General features: G+C 41.5%; 1 protein-coding gene across 1 annotated transcript in view; it reads left to right on the forward strand.

Annotated features, from left to right (window-relative positions):
* The window catches only part of IQGAP1 (IQ motif containing GTPase activating protein 1), a 254,871-nt gene that overhangs the window by 140,253 nt on the left and 101,555 nt on the right, over window positions 1-13,063 (forward strand). The window contains exons 11-12 of the mRNA XM_089676402.1: window positions 10,492-10,576; window positions 12,635-12,798. Coding sequence (XP_089532528.1) covers window positions 10,492-10,576; window positions 12,635-12,798 — 249 coding nt within the window. The remainder of the gene's footprint in view (window positions 1-10,491; window positions 10,577-12,634; window positions 12,799-13,063) is intronic.

Genomic DNA, 13,063 nt, shown 5'->3' on the forward strand with positions numbered 1-13,063 from the left:
CTGTACAATTTCCTTCAGATTTACCAGAACTATGGAATTGGAGGACACACCTGAACAATCCATTCAATTTGTATCAAATCAGACAAGCCCTTGCACTACATAGCTGATGGGAGATCAAAAGGAGATCGTACAAGCAGATTGTATAGAAAGTGGGTGGAAGGTAGTATAGTAATGAAGGCGGTGTGGTTCAGTGGGGAACACACTCTATCACACCCTCTTCTGTGATGCAACAAGGAAGCGAAGGGTTCTGGGACGTGGCCTTCAGGAAGTGAATGCTGAGAGACGATCTACAGGAAGTGAATCTGAAAATCAGTTAAAAAATTCAAATAAACTGACAAGATTTTAAACCTCCTGTGGATAAGGTAAGTGAGAGAAAAGCACATTGGGATGGCTGGGCCAGAAATGGCATTAGAAACCACTTCTATTTAGTATGAAAAGTGAAATTCTGCGCGAAAAGGTGAACTTATCCTTTAAACATACCTATGTGCAATAAACAACTGTTTTAACTACAGTACTCTGATCTTTTCTATTAAAATCAGAAGTTACTATCACATCTAGGTATCAAACTAAAAATACAAAAACCGTAAGACCGGAGTATGACGCTGGTATTGATTCTACCCCTCTCTTAACCACATGCCGCCCAGCCACTGTAGAAATACGGCGGCAGGGCGGCACGGCTGGGCAAAAGCATGTTTTAAAACGTGTGTTTTGAAAACAGGTAGGAGGAGCGCCGCCGCCGCCCTACCTATCCCGCCGATCACAGCCGCGGATGTCAGTCACCGGGTCACAGCCGTTCGTTACTGGCTATGTCCCGGCTATCGGCGGCAATCGCTGACAGAGAGCACAGCTGCAGTAGCTATGCTTTCTGACAGCTCCTGACACGCTGATCGGGACAGAAGAGTTTCTCTCTCCCGATCAGCGGTGTTCCCTGCAGTACACACCCCCGCCCCCTAGTAAAACACTCCCCTCACACAGTTAACCCTTTCACTGAAAACGTAACCCCTTCCTCCCCAGTGCCATCAGTACAGTGTCAGTGTTTTTTTTTTTTTGCACTGATCACTGTATTGGTGTCACTGGGGATGTCAGTGACTCTAAGTCAGTACCCCCCCAATGTCAGAATGTCCGCCGCAGTCCCGCCATAAGTCGCTGATCGCCGCCATAAGTCGCTGATCGCCGCCATTATTAGTATAAAAAAAAACTAAAAATCCCAGTATCTTTCCCGCCATTTGTAAACGCTATAACTTTCACGTAAACCAATTAATTTACACGTATTGGGTTTTTGTTGTAGCAAAGACATGTCGCAGAATGCATTTTGGCAGAAATTTATGACTAAATTTGATTTTTACATTTTTTTTTACTGGACGTGTTTTATAGCAAAAAGTCCAAAATATTGTTTTTTTTCCTCAAAATTGTCAGCCTTTTTTTTTATAGCGCAAAAAATAAAAACCGCACAGGCGATCAAATACCACCGAAAGAAAGCTCAATTTGTAGGGAAAAAAAAGGATGTAAATTTCATTTATGTACCGTATTGCGTGACCGCGCAATTGTCCGTTAAACTAGCGCAGCGCCGTATAGCAAAAAAAGGCGTAAATTGCAGTATCTATACCATAGTTTGTAGACGCTATAACTTTCACACAAAGCAATCAATATACACTTATTGCGATTTTGTTACCAAAAACATGGAGCAGAATACATTTTGGCCTAAATTTATAACCAACTTTGAGTTTACTATATATTTTTTTATAGCTGAAAGTAAAAAATATTGTTTTTCTTCAAAATATTTGGTCTTTTTTTGTTTATAGCGTGAAAAATAAAAAGCGCACAGGTGATCAAATACCACCGAAAGAAAGCTCTATTTGTGTGAAAAAAAGGACGTAAATTTCGTTTGGGTGCAGCATTGCATGACCGTGCAATTATCAGTTGAATTAGTGCGGCGCCGAGTAGCAAAAAGAGGCCTGGTCATTAGGGGGGTAAATCCTCTGGAGGTCAAGTGGTTAATATATAATAATGTTGAAGAATCTCATACTAGTATGGTGGATATCCACGACTTTTTAAAGGAGCACACATACCCTTATCAGAAAATGATCCTGGCAGAATCATTTGGATTTTATAGCAAATATTGTTTACGGTGCTTTTGTAGCCATATCCTCGGAGCCTATACAAAGGATTGTGAGTCAAAGCCGTTATCTGTCATGTGTATCCATGTGCAGAAAAACACTATTCGTGGTGTTGTGTGATCACAGAGCTTTTGTGGACACCATTTCATCCGGAAGTGCTTTGATGACACAGTTTCAGCTTGTCATGTTTTGTCAGCCATGTAAAAGATAATGGCTTGTGGTGAGCACTTAGAATGTGTTTGTCTGCAGGCATTTAGTGTGTGTGCCCAGAGTACATCTATTTCAATCCAGGCATGCCCATCACTCCCTGAATGTATAGAAGTGTAGGGTGTGGATCTGCTTGTATGCCCGCAGTCACATGCATGGCTCCTGTATGTGCACACAGACTTATAAATAGACTACAGAAGGCGCTCTGTGTTACGCTCTGGAATTTGGGTGTGTGCATTTAAGGGAGTGAATGAAACTTTTTGTGTCTGACCTGTTAACTCCTTGCACAAAAATAATTTCCAAAACCCTGGACACACTCTCCAAAACCAGAGTTTACGTCATTCTTTCCTCATATGCCACCATTACATGAGTTATTTGTACTAACCAGCTTTTTAGTAGTTTCAGCCATCAACAGTTTTGTATATACACTATATTGCCGAAAGTATTGGGTCGCCTGACTTAACACAATATTGAGTTGGCCCACCCTTTGCAGCTATAACAACTTCACCTCTTCTGGGAAGGCTGTCCATGAGGTTTAGGAGTGTTTCTAAGGGGATCTTTGACCATTCTTCCCAAATGAGGTAATTTATGAGGTCAGGCACTGATTTGGGATGAGAAGGCCTGGCTCACAGTCTCTGCTCTAAATCATCAAAGGTGTTCTATCGGTTGAGGTCAGGACTCTGTGCAGGAAAGTCAAGTTCCTCCACCCCAAACTCACTCATCCTTGTCTTTATGGACCTTGCTGTGTGCACTGGTGTGCAGTCATGTTGGAACAGGAATGGGCCATCCCCAAACTGTTCCCACAAAGTTGGGAGCATGAAATTGTCCAAAATGTCTTGGTATGCTGATGCCCTAAGAGTTCCCTTCACTGGAACTAGGGGGCCAAGCCAAACCCCTAAAAACCCCATCCATAATCCCCCCTCCACCAAACATTACACTTGGCACAATGCAGTCATGCAAGTACCATTCTCCTGGCAACCCCCAAACCCAGACACATCCATCAAATTGCCAGACAGAGAAGCGTGATTTGTCACTCCAGAGAACACGTCTCCACTGCTCTAGAGTCCAGTGGCGGCATGCTTTACACCACCGCATCCAACACTTTGCATTGCACTTGGGAACGTAAGGCTTGGATGCAGCTACTCGGCCATGGAAACCCATTTCATGAAGCTCTCTACGCACTGTTGTGATAATCTGAAGACCACACAAAGTTTGGAGGTCTTTAGCTATTGACTCTGCAGACAGATGGTGACTTTTGCGCACTGTGCGCTTCAGCATGCGCTGACCCCAGTCTGTCATTGTACGTAGTCTACCACTTCCTGGCTGAGTTTCTGTTGTTCCCAGTTGCTTCCACTTTGTTATAATACCACTAACAGTTAACCATGGAATATTTAGTAGCCAGGAAATTTCACAGATGGACTTATTGCACAGGTGGCAACCTATCACTGTACCACGCTTGAATTCACTGAGCTCCTGAGAGTGACCCATCCTTTCATAAATGTTTGTAAAAGCAGTCTGTATGTCTAGGTGTTTGATTTTATACATCTCTGGCCATGGAGGTGATTGAAACACTGAATCCAATGATTTGGAGGGGTGTCCCAATACTTTTGGCAATAGAGTGTATCAATATGTGTATTTTAGCGTGCTTTTTTTTTTTCCTCTTAGATGTTTGTTTTACAATTATTTCAAATTTCTGTAAAATGTGGATTGTTAAGAATGCGCATAGTATTTTATTTTTTTATTTTGCCACACAGTTCGGAAACCAGAAAGACCACTTTTATACTGTAGATACAGTTGTCCTAAACAATTTGCATACCCCTAGAGAATTGGTAATATACAGTACCATTTTTAAAGCAAATACCAGTGAGCAGGCAAAACACATTTCTTTTATTTCTTATGGGATTGATATCCAACTGTAGGGCATAACAGAATGGTACAATCATGAAACAAAACAAGTAAACAAATGAAATGACCCCTATTCAAAAGTCTGCATACCCTTAGTTCTTAATACTGTGTATTGCCCCCTTTAGCATCAATGACAGTGTCCAGTCTTTTGTAATAGTTGTCAATGAGGTGCCAAATTCTTGCAGGTGGTAGAGCTGCCCATTCGTTTTGGCAAAATGCCTTCAGGTCATGCAAATTCTTTGGTCATCTTGCATAAACCACGTGTTTGAGATCCCCCAGTGTGGCTCAATGATATTAAGGTCAGAAGCCTTCATTTGTTTCTGCTGTAACCACTGAAGAGTCAACTTGGTCTTGTGCTTGGGATCATTGTCGTGCTGGAAAGTCTAGTATGGATGAAAGCAGAAGAATGCAAATTGCCAGTATTTCCTGATAACATACTGCATTCATCTTACCAACAATTTTCAGAAGAATCCCTGTGCCTTTAGAGCTCACACCCCCGTGGGTGGGGATGTTATTCTTGTTGCTATAGGTCTTGTTGATTCCTCTCCAAACATAGTGCTTATGGATGTTACCATAAAGCTCTATTTTGGTCTTATCACTCCAGATTACAGTGTGCTAGAAGCTGTGATGCGTATCAAGGTGTTATCGGGCATATTGTAACCAGGCTTTTTTTTATGGCATTGGTGCAGTAAAGGCTTCTTTCTGGCAACTCAACCATGCAGCTCATTTTTGTTTAAGTATTGTTGTATTGTGCTCCTTGTAACAACCACACCATCTTTTTCCAGAGCAGCCTGTATTTCTCCTAAGGTTACCTGTGGGTTTTTCTTTGTATCCTGAACAATTATTCTTGCCATTGTAGCTGCAGTCTTTCGTGGTCTACCTGACCTTGGCTTAGTATTAAGAGATCCCTGAATTTTCTACTTCTTTAATAATGCATTGAACAGTACTGACTGGCATATTCAAGGCTCTGGATATCTTTTTATATCCTTTTCCATCTTTAAAAAGCGCCATTACCTTGTTAGGCAGGTCTTTTAACAGTTCTTTTCTGCTCCCCCATGGCTAAGTATCTAGCCTGCTCTGTGCATTAACGTGAGAGCTAACAAACTCACGGACTATTTATACAGAGACATCAATTGCCATTTAAAAAGCTGCAGATGTGGGAAATTAACTTTTGAATTGCCATTTTAACCTGTGTGTGTCACCTTGTGTGTCTGTGTGAAGGCCATTCCAGGGTATGTAAACTTTTGATCATGGCCATTTGGGTGATTTCTGTCATCATGATTTAAAAAGGAGGATGTGATAATAAGTGGATCATATGATCACTATCCTTAAAGCGGAATGCCACCCAAAAGGGAAGTTGGGAAGTTCCACTTGTCTGCCACCTGCCCTCCTCCTCTGCCACATTTGGCATTTTTTGAGGGGGAGGTACCTGCTCCCACTTCCGGGTCAGTTTGCCTTGCCCCCCCTTCCTTGTTTTCCCTTACTGAAAATACCAGCACCCAAAGCCAGTTGAAGAATCGGTTTGGGGTGAGGACGTCGTTGAACCCCTGGACAGGTAAGTGTCCTAATACTAAAAGTAATCCGCTACAGTATTTGTAGCTACTGACTTTTTTTTTTTTTTAGGGGGTGGAGCCTAGAGCTCCGCTTTAAATAAAAGACCATTTTTTGGCATGATCAATATCAATGCCAAAATTTCACGATTTCTGCCAGGGTATGCAAACTTTTGAGTACAATGGTAAATAGATAAAAAAATTGTCTGTGTTCAGTTCTTATGGTCATGATATGTAACCCTGATGTACATCACTGATGCCAAAAAGTTAGAAGAAACAACCTGACTTAATTAGGAAGTATGGCTTGCGTGGCCATTGTGGGCACTTTTTGCTCTGGACGCAGATGATTGTGGGTGCCCTGGCCAGTCTGCATCTGTGCAGCCCCATGCACGGCGGACTGCAGTGCACTGTGTGTTCTGGCACCTTTCTATCAGACCCAGCATTGCCTTTTTTTGGCGGTTTGGATTGCAGTGGTGGCTGTTTTGTTGGGTGAGGCTGCACAGGCAGGCCTTCGCTCCTCGCGTGAATCGGTGGGCCTTTTCTGCTCATTGTCCTGTTTTTTGTTTTTTTTTTTCCTTGGGCCACTTTTGGTGGGTACTGGCCACTGCGGACTGGGGCATCCCATGGGGGCTGTGATTTTGAAGTTGCTTTAGCTCAGTTGTCTGGCCATTGCTGTTTGGCCCTTGTTGGGATCACTTGCCCATTTTCTTTCTACTTTCAGCATGTTGGCTTGAGGGACGGCTTGTTTGCTCGCTGCCTAGTGTGTCTCATCAACAGATGCCATTGTGATGAGATGGTTGGTGTTCACTTTACCTGTCAGTGGTCATGCTGTGGTTGATCAGTGTATGCTTGCTGTAGTGTTGAATTTATTCTTCTTTGCCCTTTCATAATGCAACATGATATCCTGCATTTCTAGAGTCATTGGGAACTGGTTTGATAACTTATACAATGTTGCAGACCTGCTTGACTCATGAGCAGATGCTGTTTAACCTGTGGTATTTGGAGAATGTCATGGTGCCACATCTATCATTTGGTATCGACCCATGGGGGTAGTATAGCCAATGCCACTATGTCCTGGAAGATTGCTGCCATCTGTGGTACCATCACTTGGGTGGTGTTTTCTGAAGAAATGCCACATTGTGCACTGTGGTCACAGACATTTGCAGTACCTTCTCTACCACCAATGGTACCACCTGTAGTAGTGATCAGATTGTGAAAAGCTAGTGTTTTGCTGCATTGGTGAAGGTCTGTGGCTCATTTAGTAATATTGGTTGTGCTCCTTCATGGTTTGATATGACCTGAGTGGTATCAGCAGCAGTCTGCAATAATCCTCAGCTGGGTAGTATTGGCTGTAGACTCCCTTGCATTCAGAGATGCCATATCCTACACTGTAGTTGCAGAAGTTTGCAACCCCTTCTCTACCACCCAGTGATATGGATAGTGGTATTGATATAAAATGTGAATAGGCATGGTGTTGTGCCATGCTTCACATTGGTGGAAGTCTGTGGCACAGCTTTTACCAGTGTTTGTGTTATTCCATCCTTAAGTCACCAGAGCAGTCCTTTCTTTTCAGTTCATTTGAGGGTTTTCATTGAAGGGGGAATAGGTTAAGATGCATTGACTGGACAATATGAAATACCGTCTTACAATAAAGACATAATAAAACAAAAAAAAAAAGAACTACAACCAAACCTTTATGGCTTTTGGGTTTAGATATGCGAGGAACAGTCTAACTAATGCTAGCCCTGCCCCATTCACTCTGAATGTGTGACGTGTGCATAGATGTGCAGAAGGACTCTGTCTGGCCTCTGCGACCTGGTGTAGACCGCTGAGTTTCCTTGCACATGCATTGACAACAGTAGTCTGGGATCTCTGTAATGATGCTGTCTTTGCCCTTGCACATGAAAAAATATGGGCTTGCACAGATGTGACGAAGGGTTCTGCTGGGTTTGGTAAGAAGCATGGAATCAAGCACAACACCATCCTTGCCTAGAAGAGAAAAGGGGATGCTTGGCACTACAGCACAAAAAGTACAGTTTTTAAAAAATATTTCTTCCCTTTTTGTTGTTTCTCAGAAGGCCACATGGCTGACTTCAGGAATTTTTGAATAATGTCACAGTCAGTCTGTTCCAAGGACAGGCTGAGTCACCTCGTATTTCAGAGGAATTCAAGGTATGACATATTTTTTACATAGTTACATTGGTCCATCTTGGAGCAATGTAACTATGTACAGTTAGGTCCATATATATTTGGACACAGGCACAATTTTATTATTTTTTTCCAGGTATTTACCAAAACATATTCAAGCTATAGTTATATAATGGATATGGGCTGAAAGTGCACACTCTCAGGTTTAATTTGTACATACCGTACATCCAAATTGCAGGAAGAGTTTAGGAATTACAGCTCTTAGGAGTAGCCATCCCCCTTTTTCAAGGGACCAAAAGTAATTGGACAATTGAATCAAAAGCTATTTTATTGCCAGGTGTGGGCTACTCCTTTGTTATTTCTTCCTCAATTAAGCAGGTAAAAGGTCTGGAGTTTATTCTAAGTGTGGTATTTGCATTTGGAATCTATTGCTGTGAACCTACATCATGTGTTCAAAGGAGCTGTCCATGCACGTGAAACAGTCCATTGTAAGGCTTCAAAAATGAAACAAATCCATCAGAGAGATAGCAGCAACATTAGGAGTGGCCAAATCAACAGTTTGGTACATTCTGAGGGAAGAAGAATGCACTGGTGAGCTCAGCAACATAAAAAGGCATGGACATCCATGGAAGACAACAGTGGTGGATGATCGCATGATCCTCTCTATGGTAAAGAAAAACCCATTCACAACATCCAGACAAGTGAAGGACACTCTCCAGGAGATGGGCGTATCATTGTCAAAGTCTACAATCAAGAAAAGACTTCACGAGAGCAAATACAGAGGGTTCACCACAAGGTGCAAACCATTCCTAAGCCTGAAGAATAGAAGAGCCAGATTAGACTTTGCCAAAAAACATCTTAAAAAAAGACAGACCAGTTCTGGAAAAGCATTCTTTGGACGGATGAAACTAACACTAATCTGTACCAGAATGACGAGAAGAAAAAAGTGTGGAGAAGGCTGGGAACAACTCATGATCCAAAGCACACAACGTCATCTGTAAAACATGGTGGAGGCAGTGTGATGGCATGGGCATGCATGGCTTCCAGTGGCACTGGGTCATTGGTGTTTATTGATGATGTGACAGAAGCAGCCGAATGAATTCTGCAGTGTTTAGACATATAGGGGTTTATTTACTAAAGCTGGAGAGTCCAAAATCAGACTCCCTTCTGCATAGAAACCAATCAGCTTCCAGGTTTCATTGCCAAAGCTTCATTGAACAAGCTGAGGTTAGAAGCTGATTGGTTTCTAGGCAGAAGGGAGTCTGATTTTGGACTCTCCAGCTTTGGTAAATAAACCCCATAATGTCAGCCCAGATTCAGCCAAATGCAGCAAAGTTGATTGGACGCCACTTCACAGTACAGATGGGCAATGATCCAAAACACACTGCAAAAGCAACCCACAAGCTTTTGAAGAAAAAGAAGTGGAATATTCTGCAATGGCAGAGTCACTCACATGATCTCAACCCAATTGAGCATGCATTTCACCTGCTGAAGGCAAAACTAAAGGCGGAAAGACCCACAAACTAAGACAGCTGTAGTTAGAGCCTGGCAAAGCATCCAAAAGGAGGAAACCCAGTCTTTGATAATGTCCATGGGTTCCAGACTTCAGGCAGTCATTGCCAGTAAAGGATTTTCAACACAATATTAGAAATGAACATTTTATTTATGATTATATTCATTTTTCCAATTACATTTGAGCCCCTGAAAATGCAGGGACTATGTTTAAAAATGGTTGCAGTTCCTAAAATTTGTACTTAATATTTATGTTCAACCCCTTGAATTAAAACCTGAATTCTGCACTTCAAATTCATTTGGATTGTTTTGTTTTAATTTATTCTGGTGGCATACTGAGCCAAAGGTATGAATAATGTGCTTGTGTCCAAATATATATGGACCTAACTGTATATTCCATATCTGCGGAATCCATCCATTCCTAACCTTTTAACACAGACAAACCTGTATAATAATTTCCAGGTCTCAGGGAACCCTAGTAAGATTCATCCATCTTTTATCAAGGATCATTCGGAGAATGCCCCATACATTGGTGGTTAGTAGGAATACCGTTCCCCCAACAGCCATCTAAAAAGTTCATTGGTGCCATCCTACTAACCAAGTGGTGCCAGACCTGGAACTATGCTGGTCCATTAGCCACTGCTCAAGGAACCCCTAGCAATCTCTGAAGGAACATCAGTGTTCCACGGAACCCTGGTTGAGAATGGCTGATCTAGAAGCTGGAAATCACTGTAGTAGGTACTGATACTCCAGTGATCTCCACTTGTTCCTGGTTCTCGTGCTGAGCGGCTGCCCTGCTGCATTCTGAACACAGTCTGATTATATGTAGAAGCACTTTTGAAATGGCAGCAGAGCAGCATATCTGTGCAATGTTTGCTATGCTCTACTGCCCTTGACCCACTCTATACTGGGATAGCACTTGCTTGATTTCTTTTCCATTTCTTTTGTTTTTCTATAGATTCTAACATGTTGCAAAATAAGCTGTCACAGTGTAAATATGTAACCTTGAATTTATTTTAACAATGAATCTGTTTCTAAATTTTTTTCTTCAGAATGGCCTAAGTGGACCCTTACAGAAAGAAGAGTTGCAGGCTGGAGTCGATGCTGCCAATGGCTTGGCTCAGCAGTTACATAGAAGTAAGGAGTCATAACATGATGTATTCCCTGTCTGGTTAGAATTGTGTAATAGTAAGAATGACCCCGCTGCACTGAGAGTCTCATCCACAACATTAGGCACTCATGGCACCGGTCCAGGTATGCCTCTCTGTCCACAGCTGTGCTGGCTGAAAACAATGCATTCCAGCTATATCTGCGGAAATATCTACTCTACCTCTTATCTAGTGAGGGCCAGCTATTTCTGTTTTATCCACTGCTGCTAGTGAAAACAGTGTGGGCTGTTCACTGCTAACTGTGAGATGAAATACCATCTTGTTAAAATGCTGCAGCAAGTGAACATCAAACACTATACCAGCAACCAACACCAGAGGAAGAATTATTCTGGATATATACAGTAGCACATTACAGAAGCAGGGGATTGTAGGAAGCATAACACAAGACTATTTTACTATTTATTTTTTTTCTTCTCCCGTGACCAGAACAATACAATATTATAATAGTAATATTCTACTACTCTGGGCAAGTAATCAGGATTTTTTTTTTTTTTTTACATATTATGATTGCTTATGCCAACAAATACTATTGGTATAAGCAATCATTTTTACCGAATTAAACTGATTAACTCAGTTGTGATCGGCCATAGCTGATCACATGCTACAGATGGGCTGTGATTGGCCCAGTCTGTACATGTGATCACTGTGACCAATCATAGCTCACAGCACAGTTATAAGCAGTGAATGGCATGTAAGGAAGCCATTCATTGTTTTCAACTGTCATGTGATCTACTGTGATTGGTCACAGCGATCACATAACACTGCCACGTGGACACAGCTGGAGACAGATCACACTAGAGCGAGGCCCGTGGGGCCCGCGCAAGGTGTGATACTGGAAGGATGTCATGTGACGTCCTCCCAGGATAATAGGGCTCCCGCTCTGCTGTCATACAATAAGCCAGGTGGGAAGAAGTTTAAAAAAAAGTGGGATTTTAAATGTTACAATCAGACTGATTTTGTATACAGTATGTATTGGTTTGGCATTTCAGAAATATTAGTGTTGTGTAAAATGTTCTTTTGGTATTTCTGTTTATGTCTCCAAAGAAAATAGGCTCAATTCACCAAGCTAACACACTTATTATTATATTCATATGGATACATATGAATATTTAAAAAAAAAAGTTGCCATTTTTAGCTGAGTTCAGTGAGATTTGAAAATTACAGTTGCATGTTTTAATTGGAGAGCCTTATTCTTAGTTTTGTGAATTGAGCCTAATGAACACTTTTTTTGCAAACCATGCACATTTTGCCCTGTAATAGTGGAGAGCTTTTTACCATTTGCATGCTGGGAGTTCTAGGGAGTTGTATCTTGGAAGTGCAGCCTTAGTGTTCTTTCATTTTGAAAGAGTGACCAAACCCCTAGAAACATTTTTCCACATAGACTATATTGTGCCCCACTTATTGTACTAAGTGAACTTGGAGACCTATTGGTAAAATAAAGAAAAGTACAAAAGCACTGTACATTTTATTTTAAGAATGTGTGCCTTTAAATGAAGCAGAATCATAATGGTAAAGTGAGCTGTGTTTTTGATTAGGGCATTGGCTAGGAAATCTCTGAACTCTCATCAAGGTTTATTAGATAATTTTATATTGCTTGCAAATGACTGGATGAACAATACATTTTTTTTTTTTAAACTTAGAAGTATATCTTGTTTAGAACTACCATATCTTTAATTTTCTCTTTAAACCTGAAGAGGCCAATGTGCCTTGAAAGCTTAAACTACAATCTGGTTAAACAAAAAATAGCATCACTGTAAATTGAAACTTCTACTTTGCCAATTGCTAACACACGGCACTCTTCAGCTGCAGCAATGGACTTAAAGGCCATTTTGTAATTAAAAATGAAAAACTCTTCTATCAATTCATGGATCCTTCAACAACATATACGATTCCTGATACTGTACCATTCTAGTAAATGGCATTTTCATTATGAGTGTGAGCTCTACATACATACCGAGGAAAGAGTGTTAATTATACCAACAACAAATGTGTATTTTTTAATCTACATATGTATCTTCTTCTGCAGGAATGGGTGCGGTGGTTAGGATTAATAATGCCATCAGAAAAGGCGTTGCTGAAGAGACGGTGCAAGAGCTGATGAACCCAGATGCCCAGCTGCCAGACGTCTACCCATTTGCTAAAGATCTTTATCAAAGAGAACTGGCAACACTGCAGCAGCAGAGCCCAGAGGTGAGTTGTTACTGCATGCACTGTCCTTGATTAGTGGGTTCATCATAGGAGGAAGAGGAGTGAGTCACATGCTCCCCTATACCTGGATGTACCAATCATTTTTCTTTGTAGCAGGAGAGTGAACTGAAATTAAAGCAGAATTCCAGGAATCAAGTCACTTTCTAACATCTGCTGGCCACCTCGTGGACTTGTATCTTTACTGAGTGGACTTGTAAATACTGAGCTGCAAGGTCAAGTTGCCAGAAAGACACCTTTACTGCATCAA

Source organism: Staurois parvus, unplaced genomic scaffold (assembly GCF_062004578.1).
Source record: "Staurois parvus isolate SC_StPar_1 unplaced genomic scaffold, SC_StPar_1.0 ptg000168l, whole genome shotgun sequence".
NCBI lineage: Eukaryota > Metazoa > Chordata > Amphibia > Anura > Ranidae > Staurois > Staurois parvus.